General features: G+C 43.9%; 1 protein-coding gene across 1 annotated transcript; it reads left to right on the top strand.

The window, feature by feature from the left end:
* The first annotated feature begins 406 nt into the window (after positions 1-406).
* On the top strand, positions 407-20,907 carry LOC102282150 (DLA class II histocompatibility antigen, DR-1 beta chain-like). The gene is made up of 5 exons (XM_014476888.2): positions 407-546; positions 6,032-6,301; positions 14,998-15,279; positions 15,991-16,093; positions 17,434-20,907. Exons 1-5 carry the CDS (start codon positions 447-449, stop codon positions 17,459-17,461), a joined length of 783 nt encoding a protein of 260 aa, XP_014332374.2. The 5' UTR covers positions 407-446; the 3' UTR covers positions 17,462-20,907.
* Positions 20,908-21,304: the final 397 nt, after the last annotated feature.

Here is a 21,304-nt window from a genome sequence, read left to right as displayed (position 1 = left end):
GTACCTTCAAGACCCTCCGTTGCACACAGATCGCTCTCTATAAGCGGCTTTCTCTTATGTGTATTCTAGAGGTGCCACTGACGGTAGAGGCAGCGCTGGGAGATGATCCTGAAAAACTTAGGTGACCATCACTGACCAGCAGAGCTGGCTCACGATAGGGCCCCAATTAAAATGCTACAACTACAAACGGATCAAACTTATAAAGCACAAAATTAAAACAATCCTAAGGTTTCAAAAGAGGAACTGCATACTGAATATCTGACCAGCAACTGATGATGTTATCCGCGGATGAATCTGATTGGCTTTCCCAAACTGAGCCGACCCAATCCAGGAATAGAGCAATGAGTTCCTAGGTTGGTAATATTTGAGATGTGGGTGGAGGGGGGCCTTAGTCCTCACCGAGATTTTTCTGCTCCCCTGCACTTTGCCTTCTTCTGTTCTCCTGCATGGTGTGCCTTTGGTTCCCCCCAGGCTCCTGGACAGTAATTCTGCCAGTGATACTGATGGTGCTGAGCCCTCTCCTGGCTTGGGCTGGGAACACCCGAAGTAAGTGCACACCTTGGATGGTGAGCTGCTGTGGAGGGAGGGAGAGGGAGGGAGTTAGCTTTACCTCTGTGTCCAGGCCACATCCCTCAAAAATCAGCATCCTCTCCAGTGACTACTTATCTTTATCATGAGTGCTTGCATGCAGGCTCAGTCACTTCAGTCGTGTCTAACTCTTTGCAACCCCATGGACTGTAGCCCGCCAGGCTCCTCTATCCGTGAGATATTCTCCAAGTAGGAGTACTGGAGTGGGTTGCCATGCCGTCCTCCAGGGGATCTTCCCAACCCAAGGATCGAACTCAAGTCTCCTGTATTTCCTGCATCACAGGTGGATTCTTTATCCATTGAGCCACCTGGGAAGCCCTATCTTTATCATATGAATCCTCGATTCCTTCTGCAAACAAAAGGCGCCTGGATACTTGCCCTCTTTAGGAGACCTGCCCAAGGAGCCTTCATATACGTGTATATTTCTTCTCAACTCTCTTCTAATAAAACCTCTCCAGTCTCGCATCCCATTCCCTCAGGTTTTTGAGAGGATTTAGAAGTGATTTCCAAAATAATTCAAAATGTTTATGATGCTGCTGCTAAGTCGTTTCAGTCGTGTCTGACTCTATTCGACCCCATAGACAGCACCCCACCAGGCTCCCCGGTCCCTGGGACTCTCCAGGCAAGAACACTGGAGTGGGCTGCCATTTCCTTCTCCAATGCGTGAAACTGAAAAGTGAAAGTGAAGTCGCTCAGTCGTGTCCGACTCCTAGCGACCCCATGGACTGCAGCCCACCAGGCTCCTCAGTCCATGGGATTTCCCAGGCAAGAGCACTGGAGTGGGGTGCCATTGCCCTCTCCAAAATGATTATGAGTAATTTCAAAATAATTCCCGTCCGTGATTCCGTTTATTCTATTAAGCTATGCCAGAAAATGGGAACGATCCTCTGAAAACGTTAAGGGGATGCAAAAGGAATTAGAAAGACCTCTTCTGGAAGACCCTTCTTGTGTCCTCCAAAGGATCTGTGACCCTGCTTCTTCTTCCCAGTATGTGAGGATGTTCTATGTGAGGATGTTCCAAGTGGCGTCCCCACTGTCTCCTCTTTTTTTCAATTGAAGTATCGTTGATTTACAATATTGGGTCAGCTTCTGGTGTACAGCACAGCAACTCAGTTATACATACGTATACATGATACATATGTGCTGGGCTCTCCTGGCAGCTCAGACGGTAAAGAATCTGCCTGCAGTGCAAGAGATCTTGCTTCGATCCCCTGGGTCAGGAAGATCCCCTGGAGAAGGGAATAGCAACCCACTCCAGTATTCCTGCTTAGAGAATTCCATGGACAGAGAAGCCTGGCAGGCTTCAGTCCATGGGGTTTCAAAGAGTCGGACACAACAGAGCAACTAACACTTTCACTTTTTCATAGTTGATTTACAATATTGAGTTGGTTTCAGGTATACAGCACAGCAATTCAGTTACATATATATGTAGTATGTATATTCTTTTATATATATAGTATATATATTCTTATAGTATAATATAGAGTATGTATATTCTTTTTCAGATTCTTTTCCCCTTTAGGTTATTACAAAATATTAAGTAGCATCCTCTGTGCTATACAGTAGGTCCTTACTGGTTATCTATTGTCTCCTTTTCTTTCTCCCTAAACCCCATGGTTTATAAGGCCTGTGTCCCTGGACTGGAGGTTCTCTGGCACAAGTTGGGGTTAGTTTTCTCTTGTTTCTCCTGCGGTATAAAGCACTCTGGAACTAAAGTGGGAATCCTCAGTACTCGGAATGACCCTGTAGTTAAGGAGCATCTAAGGGGCATTCTGTGATGCCTTAAAGAACTCAAGAAGAACTGAAAACCTGGCACAGGCCAGTGCTTCTCGTGACTATTTTGAACCTTTCTAGCCTCTCAGTTTCTGCTACATCACCTCTTGATCTGGCCTGAACCCCCAAGAAGAGATTCAACTAATATAGAATGCGAGTGTGTGTCTTCAGTCGCTCTGTTGCGATCCTATAGACCATAGCCCACTAGGCTCCTCTGTCCAAGGGGTTCTCCAGGCGAGAATACTGGAGTGGATTGCCATGCCCTCTTCCAAGGGATCTTCCCAACCAGGAATCAAACCTGCGTCTCTTACGTGTCTTGCATTGGCAGGTGGGTTCTTTACCACTAGTGCCACCTGGGAATCCTGGTATAGAATAGACCATATTAAATTATATTTTTATAAACTCAAAATAGTCACATTTCAGCCATTTCATATGGTTCAAACCATATACCCTGAGCAGGATACTGAGAATGTCAAGGCTGTTTCCATCCCACGGGGCTGAAAGCCAATAAGGAAGTCAAGGGAACTCATTACCTCTTGGAGTCTTGAGCCCAATTTTCATATGTTCATTCATCATGCCAACAGTTTTCCATAATCAGCCATCTCCCTCCATTTTTCTGTATCCTTTCCCCAATCATGTTATCACCATTACTGAAAATTCCCAAAGTTTGCACAAACCTTCAGCACTATAACAGACCCATTGGATGAGATGAAACTTCATAAAATGTTGCCTGTCTCTTAAAATCACCTGTGAATGTTTCTTTACAGTAGAAAGAAGAGAAAGAGGAAGTTAGTCTTAATTTCTCACAGGATATAGAAGAGACATAAGGTATAGAGTCTTCCCCAGTGGTCCTGTGGTTAAGACTCCACCTTGCACTGCAGGGGGCACAGGTTCGACCCTGGGGAATTAAGGTGTCATGATTTCAAAACTGTGTTGGAGTGGGAGCCCCTTCCTGCTTTCCAGAAGCCCCACAAAGATTAATTCCCCAAACCATAAATGACAAATACTTTTTTGAGCAACTATTATGTACTAGGCTCAGTGAATTCTATTTGAATAATACAGAGAAGTCCATTATGATTGTGGAAGTTACCTAATGACAAGAAAGACAACAACCCAATAAACACTGAACCAAGAAAAACATTTGAAACAGTAGTAAATGCTGTTTATATATGTATATTATATGTGATGAGTGACTGTTAGCGTGTCCAACTCTTTGTGACACTATGGACTGTAGCCCACCAGGCTCCTCTGTCCATGGAATTCTCCAGGCAAGAATACTGGAGTGGGTCGCCATTCCCTTCTCCAGGGGATATTCCAGACCCTGGAGGGATCAAACACAGGTCTGCTGCATTGCAGGCAGATTCTTTACTGTCTGAGCCATATATATATGTATATATATTATTCACCTGACTTCAGTGCAAGTGTCTAAGGGGCTTTTCCTGCGAAAGTGACATCCAATAAATGATGAGAAGAAAACAATCATGAGAAAGATCTGAGGGACAAATACTCCAGGGACCAAGGGAAAGGTAGAAATGTAGGAAGATGTTTGCTGTGTTCAAGGGACAGAAAGAAGGTTCGAGCAGCTGAAACAGATAAAGCAGATGGGGGAGTGGAATAAGGTGAGGTTGGAGAGAAAGTCAGGAGCCAAATCACGTTAGGCCCCAATGGCTATGATGAGAAATTTGACTTTTACTTATAGAGATACGTGAAGCTACTAAGGGAAGTTACAAAGTGAGTCCATTTGTATATTTTTTAAATATTTATTTATTTATTTGGCTGCCCTGGATCTTAGTTGTGGCACGCGGGATCTTCGATCTTTGTTGTGCTATGCAGATCTGTAGTTGTAGCATGCACGATCTTTTTTTTTTTAGTGGCAGCACGTGGGATTTTAGTTGTGGCACGTGGGATCTAGTTCTCTAACCAAGGAGTGAACGCTGGCCCTGTGCATGGGAAGCTCAGAGTCTTAGCCACTAAACTACTGCCCTATATTTATTTTTTTTAAATAATTCTAGCTACCACATGGCGATTAGATTGCAGGGGTTCATGCATCCCAATGTTCATTCACTGCAGCATTATTTACAATACCCAAAATGTGGAAGCAACTTAAGTGTCCATTGACAGATGAATGGATAAAAATGTGGTACATATACAATGGAATATGACTCAGTCATAAAAAAAAGAATGAAATTCTACCATTTGCAACAATATGGATGGACCTAGAGAGTATTAAGATTAGTGGAATAAGTCAGACAGAAAAAGTCGAATACTCTGTTATCACTTATAAGTGGAATCTAAAACATAAAGCAAACAAATGTATATGACAAAACAGAAACAGACACACAAAGTGTGAACTAGTGGCTACCAGTGGGGAACCGGAAGGCAGGAAGAACGAGACAAGGGTATGGTATTAAGAGATTCAAAGTACTATGTATAAAATAAATAAGCAACAAAGACTTATAGTACAGCACAGAATATAGCCATTATCTTGTAATAACTTTAAATGGAGTATAATCTATAAAAGTATTGAATCACTGTGTTGTACACCTGGAACTGATATAATATTGTAAATCAATGATACTGCAATTTAAGAAAAGACCCAAAAATTAAAAACCATATACACTTGTATGGTATGTATGTGTATATTTGTATCTCTGTATCTTTACACACAATGAAGCTACAGAACCATGGGTAACCAATAAGAGCCCTGAGATCCAGCTGACCCTTTCCGTCAGCAGGTCAGAATTGCCAAATGAATCTTGCCACCAAATGTTTAGAAAATCTGGCTTTCTGAGCTGTCCAGACTTGGAAAAGGAATGGTGGACCAGTCCTGGGCTTGCGATTTTAATCTCCTATAACCCATCAATAGTTTTCATCACATTTAGCATAAAGTCAAAATCCTAATATTGCCTACAAGCGCCTGGTTCCATGTAACTTCTCCAGTCTCATCTTTTAGCCTCCTTTTTCTCACTTTTTTTGTGCTTCAGTGAACTGTCTTCTTGAGGAAGTCCATCAGTTCTTTCAGCTTTTCCACAGTTCTACTTATTTTCCACATTTCTACTTAAAATGTGTCTCTCTTTTTCCCCTACACACACACACTCTTCCTCGAGCTCCCAGCCACTTCCCTAAGTGTCTTCAGAGACCATGCCTCTGAGCTCTAACCTAACTTAGGTCCTCCCATCATTCACAGATCCCCACCCTGGTATCCTGACATTTCTCATTCCTGTATAAATGTGTGCATTTGGCTTCCATCCATCACTTTCACTAAATTTCAAGCTCCACGAATAGAGGGACGGTGCCCGTTTCCCGATTCCTGGCATCTCAGGGGCAGCGAGGGTTTGGCAGGCGGGCAGTCCTGACCAAGCACTCACAAGAGCAAGGGGGCGGCCGTGTTGTGGCAGAGGTCGTGCGGAGACTCAGCGCTGGTGTCTCTGCGGTGGAGGGTCCCAGGAGGAGGTGGTGGTGGGGACCCCGACCAGGCCACACTTGGCGACGGCCAGGCGAGCCTGGTGGCCAAGAGGAGCCCGATTGGCTCAGGGGCAGAGCTCGTCTTCCCTGCGCGGCTGGCGGGGGAGGGCGGACCCGGGCTCCGAGGGCCCGGGGGAGCCCTTGGGGGTCCCCGCTGCCCCGCGGCGCCGGGCGCCCGGTGACCAGGGCACTCCCCTCCCCACAGCACTCTTCATGGTGCAGGGCAAGTCCGAGTGTCACTTCTCCAACGGCACGCAGCAGGTGCGCTTCCTAGACAGGTACATCTACAACCGCGAGGAGCAGGTGCAGTTCGACAGCCTCGTGGGCGAGTACCGGGCGCGGACCGAGATGGGGCGGCCGGCGGCCCAGCGCTGGAACCGCTGGCCCCAGGCCCTGCAGCGGGCCCGCGCCGCCGTGCACGCCTTCTGCGCCAGCAACTACGAGTTCTTTGCGAGCCGCACGGTGCAGAGGAGAGGTGAGCCGGGGTGGGGGTGAGAGGTCAGTGCAGGGGAGGGGAGTGTGAGAGCGACCGAGACAGAGACGGAGAGACAGAGAGAGACGGAGACAGAGAGACAGAGGTGGAGATAGAGAGACAGAGAGAGACGGAGATAGACAGAGACACAGAGACCGAGAGAGACAGAGACACAGAGAGACAGAGAGAGACAGAGAGAGACGGAGATAGAGAGACAGGTGGAGATAGAGAGACAGAGACACAGAGAGAGATAGAGAGACAGAGAGACACAGAGAGAAAGAGACAGAGACACAGACAGAGATGGAAACAGAGAGACACAGAGAGACAGAGATGGAGAGAGAGAGACAGAGACAGACAGGCAGAGACACAGAGAGACCGAGAGAGACAGAGATAGAGAGACAGAGACAGAGAGACACAGAGAGAGATGGAGAGACAGAGACAGAGAGACACAGAGAGACAGAGATGGAGAGAGACACAAACAGACAGGCAGAGACAGAGACCCAGACAGAGAGACAGAGAGAGACGGAGCTAGACTGAGTCCAGTGAGAGAGTAAGATTGGGGAGGACAGTGCAGGCTGTGAGGGGCCCCGTGTGAGAGCCTGCTGTCAGAAAGCTAGTGTGCGATTTTGTCAGTATGCCGTGGGCGGAGAGAGGGTATGTGGTGGGGAGTGGACCGGGGTCTGAGACGGGGAGAGAGGGGCGAGGTGGGAAGACAGATGTGGGGGCCGGGGGTCTGGGCCTCCTGCCGCCCAGGGAGGGCTGGGGCGGGGGTGGAGGGGAAGGCTGGCTGAAGTGGGGGCAGAGATTCGGGAAGGGGCCTCGAGGTGTCCGTGGTTTGGGGGAGGTTTGAGGGAGCTGAGGAATGTAAAGGACTGTGAGAAGAGCTCCATCTGCTCTGGGCACACCCCTCACTGCTGAACCCTCCGCAGTAAGTGTGCAGGCGTCTGTGTGCAGGGGTGTTGCGTTGAGAATAAATTAGTGGGGGCACTAATTTCTAGGGGTGCAGTGGAGAGGAACCTCCCACACCCCTCTGACCTTTCTGAAGCTGCTTTTAGTTCTAAATTTCCGACTACTTTTTTGCTTTCTTGGTATGTACATGTTTACATATTTGAAATGATTGTGAAGCCAACTTTCGGATATAATTTTGTTATTTAATATTAACATACTAATATTACCATGTTTATAATGCTAATAGTACTTAGGTAGTTACATATTAACCCTTTGTATGGTTGTAAACAATTTATCTGGCACTCTCCATTGTAAATTTTATTTTCCATATTGCCATTTAGTTGGAAATTTATATCTTATTGTTTTTAACTTATATTTCTTTTATTTCTAAAGTTCTCTTTTATCACATTTTTTTTTTGCCAGTTGTAACGACTGCTCCAAACACTGTCTATTAATCTGTTATTGCTGGGGTCCATGTGTATTTCTCAGTAATTTTATGGCTTCTCTATGCAGTAAGATTATTAACATTTTGAGTCAACATTTTCTCCAGTTTGCAGTTTCTATTAGATTCTGTTTAATATTTTCCATGTTAAGAGTTTAACAGTTTTTATTTACTGAAATAGAAACAGCAAAATTGTGACTAATGGTTTACCGTCCATCTTAAATCTACTATTTTGTGGTTCTGTACAAATGCATCCCCCACTTCTCCTTTCTTTTAAAATAATTGTATTTACCTAGGGCCTGATAGTGTTAGAGAAGGAAATGGCAACCCACTCCACTACTCTTGCCTGGAAAATTCCATGGACTGAGGAGCCTGGTAGGCTACAGTCCACAGGGTCGCAAAGAGTCGGACACGAATGAACAGCTTCACTTTCACTTTGATAGTGTTAGAGGTTGTTTCAGATATTGAGTCCCAGGCCATACTCTGACCGCAAATGTCAGTTTAGGAGAGAGAATTCTAAAATGATAACAATTCCAAACATTGTTGTCTTCAGTCACTCTGCTGCTGCTGCTGCTGCTGCTGCTAAGTCACTTCAGTCGTGTCCGACTCTGTGCGACCCCATAGACGGCGGCCCATCAGGCTCCCCCATCCCTGGGATTCTCCAGGCAAGAACACTGGAGTGGGTTGCCATTTCCTTCTCCAATGCATGAAAGGGAAAAGTGAAAGTGAAGTCGCTCAGTTGTGTCCAACTCTTCGCGACCCCATGGTCTGCAGCCTACCAGGCTCCTCCATCTATGGGATTTTCCAGGCAAGAGTACTGGAGTGGGGTGCCATTGCCTTCTCCATTCAGTCACTCAGTCATGTCCAACTCTTTGTGACCCTCTGGACTGCTGCACACCAGGCTTCTCTGTCCTTCACCATCTCCCAGAGTTTGCTCAAACTCATGTCCATTGAGTCAATGATGCTGTCCAACCATCTCATCCTCTGTCACCTCCTTCTCCTGGCTTCAGTCTTTCCCAGCATCAACGTCTTTTCCAACAAGCCAACTGTTCACATCAGGTGGCCAAAGTATTGGAGCATCAGCTTCGGCATCAGTCCTTCCAATGAGAATTCAGGGTTGATTTCTTTTAGGATGGACTGGTTTGATCTCCTTGCTCTCCAAGGAGTCTCAAGAGTCTTTTTTAGCACCACAGTTCGGAGCTGTTTCTCTGCTCTTCCTCAGTAGCATACTGGACACCTTCTGACCTGGGGGGCTCATCTTTCAGTGTCATTCTTTCTGACTTTTCATACTGTTCATGGGGTTCTCAAGGCAAGAATGCTGAACTGGTTTGCCATTCCCTTCTCCAGTGGACCATGTTTTGTCAGAACTCCACCATGGCCCATCTGTCTTGGGTGGCCTTGCACGGCATGGCTGACAGTTTCATTGGCTTACACAGGCTGAAATCCATGTGATCATTTTGGTTAGTTTTCTGAGTTTATAGTTTTCATTCTGTCTGAGCTCTGATGCATGATGATAAGAGGCTTGTGCAAGCTCCCTGATGGGAGAGACTGGCTGTGGGAAAAACTGGGTCTTGCTCTGATGGGTAGGGTCATGCTCAGTAAGTCTTTAATCCAGTTTTCTGCTAATGGCTGGGGCTGTGCTCGCTCCTGAGGCAGCCCAGTCCTGGACTCTGCAGTCTCTGAGCTAGGGCTATCGGCTCCAAGGATAGAGCTAATGGACGTAAGCCTCCTCCAAGTGGTCATAAGCCACACACCACTCCTCCCTGGACTGCTGCTGCCAGAGCCCCTGCCCCTGTGGGAGGCCACTGCTGACCTGTGCCTCTGCAGGAGACCCTCAAACACTCACAGGCAGGGCTGGCTCAGTGTCTTGTGGGGTCACTGCTCCTTTCCCTGGGTCCTGGTGTGGACAAGTTTTGTTTGTACCCTCCAAGAGGCTCTGATTGAGCCCCTCCTACCATCTCGTTGTGGCTTCTCCTTTGTCCTTGGACATGGGGTATCTTTTCTTTGGTGGGTTCCAACATCCTGCTGTCAATAGCCTTGTTCAGCCGCTAGTTGCGATTTTGGTGTTCTCGCAGGAAAAGATGAGCTCACGCCCTTCTACTCTGCCATCTGTATAATGTCAGACAGCTGTAATCAGGTCAGACTACTATAATAAACTATCATAAACTGTTTTATGTTAAAAATGACATAAGTGTATTTCTCACAGCTTTAGAGAAGAATAAGTCGAAAATCAAGGCACAGGCAGATTCAGTGTCTGGTGAGATCCCACTGTGACTTTTTTTGAAAAAAGGGAGACAAAGGGAGAGATTCATCAGCTGAGTATAAAGCTATAACAACTTTTAAAATGATGAACTCTCCTTGTTGCTTTTCCTTTGCAGGACTCATGTTTTCCTTGAGACGCCCCTCTTGGAGAATGACCTCTGTGGTCCGTCTCTGCTGCTCAGGGGAAGAACAGGTTCCATGCAGCTCTACATCTCTACCAACCCCACTGCTGCTCTCTCATTTATCCTGAAGCTTTGAATCATATTCTCTTTCATAGTAAAAAAAAAAAATTCAATGAGTAACTAACATATATTGAGCACTAAGTTCCAGCCTTTTTTTGGCCACTCCACACAACCTGTGGGACTTTAGTTCCTCGATCAGGGGTTGAACCAGCCCCTTGGCAGGGAGAGTGCAGAGTCCTAACCACTGGACCACCAGGGAATTCCCCCAGCCGTTTCTTAACATAGCTTAGGTCTATCCAGTCTTTTTTTTTTTAAATATGATGGTCAATATTTTTTATTTAAGTATAGTTGATTTACAATGTTGTGTTAATCTCTGCTGTACAGCAAAGTGATTCAGTTACAAACATTCTTCTTTTAATACTCTTTTCCATTACGCTTTATCATAGGATACTGAATCTAGTTCTCTGTGCTATACAGTGGGACTGTGTTGTTTATCTGTTCTGTATATAATAACTTTCATCTACCAACCCCAGACTCCCGCTCCATCCCTCCCCCAAGCACATCCCCCTTGACAACTACAGGTCTGTTCTCTGCGTCCATGTGTCTGTTTTGTAAATAAGTTCATTGTGTCGTATTTTAGATTCCACATATAAGTGACAGCATGTGGTATCTGTCCTTCTCTTTCTGACTGACTTGACTTAGTATGATCATCTCTAGGGGCATCCGTGTTGTTGTAAATGGCATTATTTTGCTCTTTTTTATGGCTGAGTAGTAGTCCATCTTGGAGAAGGCAATGGCACCCCACTCCAGTACTCTTGCCTGGAGAATCCCATGGACGGAGGAGCCTGGGAGGCTGCAGTCCATGGGGTCGCTACAAGTCAGACACGACTGAGCGACTTCACTTTCACTTTTCACTTTCCTGCATTGGAGAAGGAAATGGCAACCCACTCCAGTGTTCTTGCCTGGAGAATCCCAGGGATGGGGGAGCCTGGTGGGCTGCCATCTATGGGGTCGCACAGAGTCGGACATGACTGAGGTGACTTAGCAGCAGTAGTCCATCTTTTTTTTTAATATAAATTTATTTATTTTAATTGGAGGCTAATTACTTTACAATATTGTATTGGTTTTGCCATACATTGACTTGAATCCGCCATGGGTGTACATGTGTTCCCCATCCTGAACCCCCCTCCCACCTCCTTCCCCATCCCATCTCTCTGGGTCATCCCAATGTACCAGCCCCAAGCATCCTGTATCATGCATTGAATCTGGACTGGTGATTCATTTCACATATGATAATATACATGTTTCAATGCCATTCTCCCAAATCATGCCACCCTCGCCCTCTCCCACGGAGTCCAAAAGACTGTTCTATACATCTGTGTCTCTTTTGCTATCTTGCATATAGGGTTATCATTACCATCTTTCTAAATTCCATATATATTCATTAGTATACTGTATTGGTGTTTTTCTTTCTGGCTTACTTCACTCTGTATAATGGGCTCCAGTTTCATCCACCTCATTAGAACTGATTCAAATGTATTCTTTTTAATGGCTGAGTAATACTCCATTGTGTATATGTACCACAGCTTTCTTATCCATTTGTCTGCTGATGGACATCTAGGTTGTTTCCATGTCCTGGCTATTATAAACAGCGCTGCAATGAACATTGGGGTACACGTGTCTCTTTCACTTCTGGTTTCCTTGGGTGTGTATGCCCAGCAGTGGGATTGCTGGGTCATATGGCAGTTTTATTTCCAGTTTTTTAAGGAATCTCCACACTGTTCTCCATAGTGGCTGTACTAGTTTGCATTCCCAACAACAGTGTAAGAGGGTTCCCTTTTCTCCACACCCTCTCCAGCATTTATTGCTTGTAGACTTTGGATAGCAGCCATTCTGACTGGCGTGAAATGGTACCTCATTGTGGTTTTCATTTGCATTTCTCTGATAACGAGTGATGTTGAGCATCTCTTCATGTGTTTTTTAGCCATCTGTATGTCTTCTTTGGAGAACTGTCTGTTTAGTTCTTTGGCCCATTTTTTGATTGGGTCGTTTATTTTTCTGGAATTGAACTGTAGGAGTTGCTTGTATATTTTTGAGATTAATTCTTTGTCCATTGCTTCATTTGCTATTATTTTCTCCCATTCTGAAGGCTATCTTTTCACCTTGCTTATAGTTTCATTTGTTGTGCAGAAGCTTTTAATTTTAATTAGGTCCCATTTGTTTATTTTTGCTTTTATTTCCAATATTCTGGGAGGTGGGTCATAGAGGATCCTGCTGTGATTTATGTCAGAGAGTGTTTTGCCTAGGTTCTCCTCTAGGAGTTTTATAGTTTCTGGTCATACATTTAGATCTTTAATCCATTTTGAGTTTATTTTTGTGTATGGTGTTAGAAAGTGTTCTAGTTTCATTCTTTTACAAGTGGTTGACCAGTTTCCCCAGCACCACTTGTTAAAGAGATTGTCTTTTCTCCATTGTATATTCTTGCCTCCTTTGTCAAAGATAAGGTGTCCATAAGTGTGTGGATTTATCCTGGGCTTTCTATTTTGTTCCATTAAACTATATTTCTGTCTTTGGGCCGGTACCACACCGTCTTGATGACTGTGGCTTTGTAATAGAGCCTGAAGTCAGGCAGGTTGATTCATCCAGTTCTATTCTTCTTTCTCAAGATTGCTTTGGCTATTTGAGGTTTTTTGTATTTCCATACAAATTGTGAAATTATTTGTTCTAGCTCTGTGAAAAATACCGTTGGTAGCTTGATAGGGATTGCATTGAATCTATAGATTGCTTGGATAGTATACTCATTTTCACTATATTGATTCTTCTGATCCGTGAACATGGTATATTTCTCCATCTATTAGTGTCCTCTTTGATTTCTTTTGCCAGTGTTTTATAGTTTTCTATATATCAGATCAGATCAGATCAGTCGCTCAGTCATGTCCGACTCTTTGCGACCCCATGAATCGCAGCACGCCAGGCCTCCCTGTCCATCACCAACTCCCTGAGTTCACTCAGACTCACGTCCATCAAGTCTGTGATGACATCCAGCCATCTCATCCTCTGTCGTCCCCTTCTCCTCCTGCCCCCAATCCCTCCCAGCATCAGGGCCTTTTCCAATGAATCAACTCTTCGCATGAGGTGGCCAAAGTACTGGAGTTTCAGCTTTAGCATCATTCCTTCCAAAGAAATCCCAGGGCTGATCTTCAGAATGGACTGGTTGGATCTCCTTGCAGTCCAAGGGACTCTCAAGAGTCTTCTCCAACACCACAGTTCAAAAGCATCAATTCTTCGGCGCTCAGCTTTCTTCACGGTCCAACTCTCATATCCATACATGACCACAGGAAAAACCATAGCCTTGACTAGATGAATCTTTGTTGGCAAAGTAACGTCTCTGCTTTTGAATATGCTATCTAGGTTGGTTATAACTTTTCTTCCAAGGAGTAAGCGTCTTTTAATTTCATGGCTGCAGTCACCATCTGTAGTGATTTTGGAGCCCAGAAAAATAAAGTCTGATGCTGTTTCCACTGTTTCCCCATCTATTTCCCATGAAGTGGTGGGACCAGATGCCATGATCTTCGTTTTCTGAATGTTGAGCTTTAAGCCAACTTTTTCACTCTCCTCTTTCACTTTCATCAAGAAGCTTTTGAGTTCCTCTTCACTTTCTGCCATAAGGGTGGTGTCATCTGCATATCTGAGGTTATTGATATTTCTCCCGGCAATCTTGATTCCAGCTTGTGTTTCTTCCAGCCCAGCATTTCTCATGATGTACTCTGCATATAAGTTAAATAAACAGGGTGACAATATACAGCCTTGATGAACTCCTTTTCCTATTTGGAACCAGTATGTTGTTCCATGTCCAGTTCTAACTGTTGCTTCCTGACCTGCATACAAATCTCTCAAGAGGCAGATCAGGTGGTCTGGTATTCCCATCTCTTTCAGAATTTTCCACAGTTTATTGTGATCCACACAGTCAAAGGCTTTGGCATAGTCAATAAAGCAGAAATCGATGTTTTTCTGGAACTCTCTTGCTTTTTCAATGATCCAGCAGATGTTGGCAATTTGATCTCTGGTTCCTCTGCCTTTTCTAAAACCAGCTTGAACATCAGGAAGTTCACGGTTCACATATTGCTGAAGCCTGGCTTGGAGAATTTTGAGCATTACTTTACTAGCCTGTGAGATGAGTGCAATTGTGCAGTAGTTTGAGCATTCTTTGGCATTGCCTTTCTTTGGGGTTGGAATGAAAACTGACCTTTTCCAGTCCTGTGGCCACTGCTGAGTTTTCCAAATTTGTTGGCATATTGAGTGCAGCACTTTCCCAGCATCATCTTTCAGGATTTGAAATAGCTCAACTGGAATTCCATCACCTCCACTAGCTTTGTTCGTAGTGATGCTTTCTAAGGCCCACTTGACTTCACATTCCAGGATGGCCCATCTTATATATGACTCATCTAACTCAAAGAGGTAAGTTTGTTTCATTATCCTCCTTAGAGATAAGAAAGTTGAAGCACAAAGTAATTTAAAAGCTCTTCCAGAATTAACCAGATAGAAGCAGAGCCTGGATTTGAACCCAGGGAGCCTAGTTACAGAAATCACGCTTTTAATAAATATAACCTGTGTCCTGCAAAAAGTGTAAATACTGCAGTTCAACAATAAGTAACTCCTTCAAGTTATGAAAAGAAACCCCACAATTTTCCTCAACATCTCTCAACTCTAATAGGGGTTGGAGGTTTTAGGGTTAAATTCAAGCAAGATTCATGGCACCATGTCCTCTGAAGCCACATGGGAAGCCTGGCCTATCCGAGGCTTCAGTCTGGTCAGGAGACTTAGTCTGTCTCCCACACTAACCCCCACTGCGTTTTCTCTCCTAGTTCAGCCTACCGTGACTGTGTATCCTGTAAAGAGTCGGCCCCTATGGCACCACAACCTCCTGGTCTGCTCTGTGAATGGTTTCTACCCAGGCCACATTGAGGTCAGGTGGTTCAGGAATGGCCAGGAAGAGGAGGCCGGGGTGGTCTCCACAGGCCTGATACCTAATGGAGACTGGACCTTCCAGATCATGGTGATGCTTGAAATAGTTCCTCAGGGTGGAGAGGTCTATGCCTGCCACGTGGAGCACCCCAGCCGTATGAGCCCTGTCACAGTGGAATGGAGTGAGGAGCTCTCTGATCTCATAAGTTTCTCAGCCACCACGGAGGGGGCCCACTTACCCCCGAGTGTCAGGATTCTCCTCTCCCCACACAAGTGTCCATGGGCTCCATGTTTTCTTCTCCTTCAGCTGAGGTTGTTGGGGTTGCCCTGTGACGTCCTGTGATGGAGATCCTCCGAGAGTTTGCAGATATCCCATGATGGTTTCTGTAAATGCCTGGGCCCCCTTGGGAGCCAGTTCTGCCCAACAAGCAGAGAAGATGACGTCTCTCTCTGAGCATCCTGTGACCTCCCAGGTCATGGTCACTCTTCAGTCCTGGGCACCAGTCCCCTGTGTCAAGTTGGGCTTGTGCTTCAGACACTCTTACCCTGAGTTGTTCACTGTGATCTGAGAAGGGGCACACCCGCTCCAAGGACCAAGTTCAGTCCCAGCTCTGCCTTTTATTAGCTCTGTCAGCCAAGACAGACTTCCCCACCTCATCCAGTCCCAGGCACACATCCATCAGATGTTGAAGATGTGTGGCCTTCTATCAGGGCTGGGATACTTAAATGAGTCACTGCCCAAACCTTGTAGCAACTCAGCTTGAATTTTCATCTCTTTTCTAGGAATGGCCAATTATTTCAGTTTTTTCAGAGCAGGCTTCTTCCCCCCCAATTTCAATTAGAGAAGTTGGATTTGGGATAAAAATCACTCAGAAACTGGCTTCTTTTCTCAGGGGCACAGGACAAATCTTCACAAGAAAAGATGCTGAGTGGAATTGGGGCCTGTGTTCTGGGTCTGCTCTTCCTTGGGATGGGGCTGCTCTTCTACATCAGGAGGTAAGGGACCTGTTGGCAGCTGAGACAGCCCACAGATTGTTTGGAGGAAGAAATATGGCTTTACTCAATTAAGTTCTCTGAATACAACCTTTGCCTAGTTGGTCTCAACTTTCCTAGAAATCCAGAAAGTACCTATGGGTAAAATATAAGAGGTGATGGCCTGTAGAGATAAAAGAAGGGTTAGCATGCATGGAGATCTCAGATGGAAATCCTGGAGCAAATGCAAGAAGAGACACTAAGACTGATGAAATGATGCTGGATTTGTGTGATGGAAGCTTCCTAGGTCATATGCGTTCCAGGGTCTGCTCCCCTCTCCACCCTGGTATTCCGTGATGCAAGAAATCTCAGGGGGTGGTCAGGGGCTGAGACAACTGTATCCTGGGAATGTGCCTCCTCCCTCTCCTTTCCTAGGAGACACTGGGCTTCAGCCAAGGTCATGCCTGTTCATCCTCTTTTAGAGAGAGATTTGATCTCCCAGGAACAGTGGTGGTGATGACAAGTGAGGCGACAGACAAAATGAGAAAGACTGAGATCTGATTAGGCAGTTTGCAGTAAAGCTTTGCACAGTTAATAAGAGAACAGACTTGTGTTTGCCAAGGGGGAGGGGGTGGAGAAGAGAGAGATTGGGAGTCTGGGATTGGCAGATGCAAACTATTATATACAGGATGGATAAACACCAAGGTCCTACTGTACAGCACAGGAAACTATATCCTGAGATAAACCATAATGGAAAAGAACATTTTTTAAATGTATGTGTGTGGGGTTTTCCCTGGTGCTTCAGTGGTTAAGCTACCTCCCAATGCAGGGGACACAGGTTCAATCCAGGGTTGGGGAACTAAGATGCCACATGCCACAGGGCTAATAAGCCTGTATGCCACAGCTACTGTGTCGATGCACCCTAGAGCCTGTGCTCTGCAACAGGAGAAACCACCACAGTGAGAAGCCTACCAGCCACAACTAGAGAAAGCCCATGCCCAGCAACAAAGATCCAGTGCAACCATAAATAAATGAAAAGTAAAATTTTAATGTGTATATGTGTATAACTGGGTCACTTTGCTGTACAGCAGAAATGAAAACAGCACTGTAAATCAACTATATTTCAATAAAATTAACAAATAAAGACTGCCAGGCCAGCAGCCACCAAAGGGACATCTCTTCGATTAAAACTCTAAAAATAATAAAATAAGAGGCCCATGGCCTGAGGTAGCTGTGGTTCAGGGAAGCATAAGACTGATTTCCGCCTTCTTACTGCAGAGGTCTCAGGGGAGGCCCCCAGGAAGAGGGGAAGAAGCAGCGTGAAGCGGTGGTATGGAAACAGCCCTCTCCTCTGTCCCCTGCAGGTCTCCTGAGCTGGAGCAGAGACCGTGACACTTGGACGAGAACCTTCTGTCCCAGCTTTTTCGCAGCTTGAAAAGATTTCCTACTTCAGACCATGGGCCTCTTATTTTATTACTTTTAGAGCTTTTAATCGAAGAGATGCCCCTCTGGTGGCTGCTGGCCTGGCAGTCTTTATTTGTTAATTTTATTGAAATATGGTTGATTTGCAGTGTTGTTTTCATTTCTGCTGTACAGCGTTCATTCCTCAAAACAAGAGTACTTTCTCAGGATCTAATTTGCTCTGGGTTGAATGACCCTGCAGAAAAAGTGCTGGGTGGCTTCTTCGGCCCCTACTCTGCACCCAGAAGTCTCCAAGATTGATCCCAGTACCTTATCTTCATTCTTTCCTGGTTCTCTTTGTTCTCTGCCCCTGCTGCCTCCATCTGTCCACATTTCTTTATATGTATTTTTTGAAATACAAGAGAGTGGAATCTTCATACAGGTTAGACAAGGCATGGTGTGTATTCATGATAGCATTAAGTGGGAAGTCAGTTTCAACTGCTCATTGATCTCATTCCTCTAATTAAGTTCCTTTAAGGTTAGAGAGGAACAGAAATGGGCAAAAGGGGAAGGAGCCAAAGAGCTACTTTCCAAAAGCAACAAATTTGAGTAAGGTGATACATAGAAGCAGAAAATTGAAACTCTGTAATCAGAACAGAGTTTTTAACATTTTCTTATAGCATAAAGATTAAAGAGGAGAAAGGCAGAAAAATAACTATAGCTACTTCAACTTGGGAATAAACACAACACAAAAGGCGCTCTTTTGAGACAAAAAATACAAAAAGGGAAGGGAAAAAGTACAGAAGCCAAATAGGTAAATGAAAATAAAATGCTATCAGCAGGAAAAAAGACTATTTTATCTACGATATGTTTTATACGAACTTCATGGTGGCCACAAAACATAAATCTAGAGCAGAGATATAAAACATTTAAAAAAAAAGGGAACTGAAGAAGACATACTGTAAAGCCACCAAGTTAAAATGGCAGATAGAAACACAAGGAAAAAGGAAGCAATAGAGATCAGAAAACAAAAGATAAAATAACAGTACTGTGTACTCATCTATCAATAATCACCCTAAATGAAAATAAGGTGAATCAGCCAATCAAAACACACCACTGGTAACCACTTCTCTGTTCATTGTATCTAAGCATTTATTTTTGTTTGATATGTTTTATTTATTTTGTTTTGCTTGTTTTTGCATTCCACATATTATGAGTAAAGTTGTACAATATATATCTTTCTCTATCTGACTTATTTTACTTGGCGTCATACCCTCAAGGTCCATCCATGTGGTTGCAAATGGCAAGACTTCACCTTTTATACGGCTGACAGCACTCCATTGTATAAATATATATGTATACACCACATACCACGTCTTGTTTTAATCCATTCATCTGTGGGTGGGCACTTAGGTTGTTTCCATATTTTGCTATTGCAAATATTACTGTGATAAACACGTGGATGCATATATCTTTCTGAGTTAGTGTTTGCATAGTCTTTGGAGGAAGGTGAGATGGGTAAAGGGCATCAACTGTATGAAGGTGAATGGAAACTAAATTTCTGGCATGCTCTAGTGTACACAGAAGTAGAAATATAAGGTTTTAATGTAAAACTTATATAGTGCTATAAATTAATGTTCATTTCAGTTCAGTTGCTCAGTCATGTCCAATTCTTTGTGACCCCATGGACTGCAGCATGCCAGGCTTCCCTGTCCATCAGCAACTCCCGGAGCTTACTCAAACTCATGTCCATAGAGTCGGTGATGCCATCCAACCATCCCATCCTCTGTTATCCCCCTCTCCTCCTAAATTAATGTTACCTCAATAAAAAATAAATTTAAAACAAGAAAAAAAAATCTATAATTTACTAAAACATTAAATTTTACATGTAGAAAGAATGAAATTGTGGTAAGCTAATTACACCTCAGAAGATTTGTTAGAATAATCTTTTTTTTTTTTTTTTAAGAAAAAGAGTCTACCTAAGCAAGACAGTACACCTAGAAGACATAAATAAAAATATGTCTTTGAATAAAAATTTAAAATATATTTGCATGGATAAAATAAGTTTTAAAGAAATAAAGCTCAGGAAAACTTTGTAACACATACGGCTGACAATTGGATTAACTTTCTTATCATCTAAAATTGCCAACAAATCTATAAATAAATAAACAAAAATAAACAACAGAAAATTGGTCAAAGATCTAGACTATTTACAGATGATAATATATCAAAGGCCATTTTTTATAATCTTGAATGGCAAATAACCCAATAGCCTGCATACCAGAGACATCTGTGATTGTTCTGTTACTTGAATAGTCCAGCAGTTTTGTTTTTGTTTTTCAATGTTTACAATTATCCAGTTTTAGAAAAGAGAGACTTCAATGCCTGGTTACTTGTTTTATGCTGTAATCTAGTTTATTTTATGTACAATGTATATTGAATGCTTTCCTTTTTTATACCTGCCTTAAATAATTTGGCAATCAGAATTAAAAAGGTTTTTTTTATATATTAAAAAAAGATATTTACTGAAACACACCAATAATCAAAAACATATAAATTCAGATAGTGATATGATGAAATATTTCTCCCCCAAATTGGCACATGTGGTAGTCTGGTTTTGTAAATAAAGGATTTAGAAGATTCTGTGAGAATGGATGCTCTCATATATTATTAGTAACATCATGAACTTGGTTGTATCTATGGCTCAGATGGTAAAGAATATGCCTGCAATGCAGGAGTCCTGGGTTCAATCTCTGGGTCAGGAAGATACCCTGGAGAAGGTAATGGCAACCCACTCCAGAAATCTTGCCTGGAAAATTCTATGGACAGAGGGATTTGGCAGCCTACAGTCCCTGGGGTCCCAAAAAGTCAGACACAGCTGAGCAGTTAACACAGTCATTAAAATTAAGAGTGCAAATGTTGCATGATTGACAAGAACAATAAAATCCACATCTATATATCTGCTATGTTCTGAATGTTTGTGCCTCTACAAAATGTGTCTGTTGAAACCTGATCCTTAATGTGATGGTATTAGGAAGTGGAGCCTTTGAGGGTGATTAGGTCTTGAAAGTTGAGCCCCTATCAGTTCAGTTCAGTTCAGCTGCTCAGTTGTGTCCGACTATTTGCAACCCCATGAATTGCATCACGTCAGGCCTCCCTGTCCATCACCAGCTCCTGGAGTTCACTCAAACTCATGTCCATCGAGTCAGTGATGCCATCCAGCCATCTCATCCTCTGTCGTCCCCTTCTCCTCCTGCCCCCAATCCCTCCCAGCATCAGAGTCTTTTCCAGTGAGTCAACTCTTCGCATGAGGTGGCCAAAGTACTGGAGTTTCAGCTTTAGCATCATTCCTTCCAAAGAACACCCAGGACTGATTTCCTTCAGAATGGACTGGTTGGATCTCCTTGCAGTCCAAGGGACTCTCAAGAGTCTTCTCCAACACCACAGTTCAAAAGCATCAATTCTTTGGTGCTCAGCTTTCTTCACAGTCCAACTCTCATATCCATACATGACTACTGGAAAAACCATAGCCTTGACTAGACGGACCTTTGTTGGCAAGGTAATGTCTCTGCTTTTGAATATGCTATCTAGGTTGGTCATAACTTTTCTTCCAAGGAGTAAGCGTCTTTTAATTTCACGGCTGCAATCACCATCTGCAGTGATTTTGGAGCCCCAAAAAATAGAGTCTGACACTGTTTCCACTGTTTCCCCATCTATTTCCCATGAAGTGATGGGACCAGATGCCATGATCTTTGTTTTCTGAATATTGAGCTTTAAGCCAACTTTTTCACTCTCCTCTTTCACTTTCATCAAGAGGCTTTAGAGTTCCTCTTC

This window comes from Bos mutus, chromosome 23 (genome assembly GCF_027580195.1).
Source record: "Bos mutus isolate GX-2022 chromosome 23, NWIPB_WYAK_1.1, whole genome shotgun sequence".
Classification (NCBI taxonomy): Eukaryota; Metazoa; Chordata; class Mammalia; order Artiodactyla; family Bovidae; genus Bos; species Bos mutus.
The sequence above is the reverse complement of the archived record's forward strand: the minus strand, read 5'-3'. Positions and strand labels throughout refer to the sequence as shown.

Excerpts from the sequence above, each read along its gene's own strand:
- LOC102282150 (XM_014476888.2), top strand. The coding sequence starts at position 447 with ATGGTGTGCCTTTGGTTCCCCCCAGGCTCCTGGACAGTAATTCTGCCA. Across the intron at positions 6,302-14,997 it reads CCGCACGGTGCAGAGGAGAG|TTCAGCCTACCGTGACTGTG; the intron begins GTGAGCCGGGGT and ends TTTCTCTCCTAG. Across the intron at positions 16,094-17,433 it reads CTGCTCTTCTACATCAGGAG|GTCTCCTGAGCTGGAGCAGA; the intron begins GTAAGGGACCTG and ends TGTCCCCTGCAG.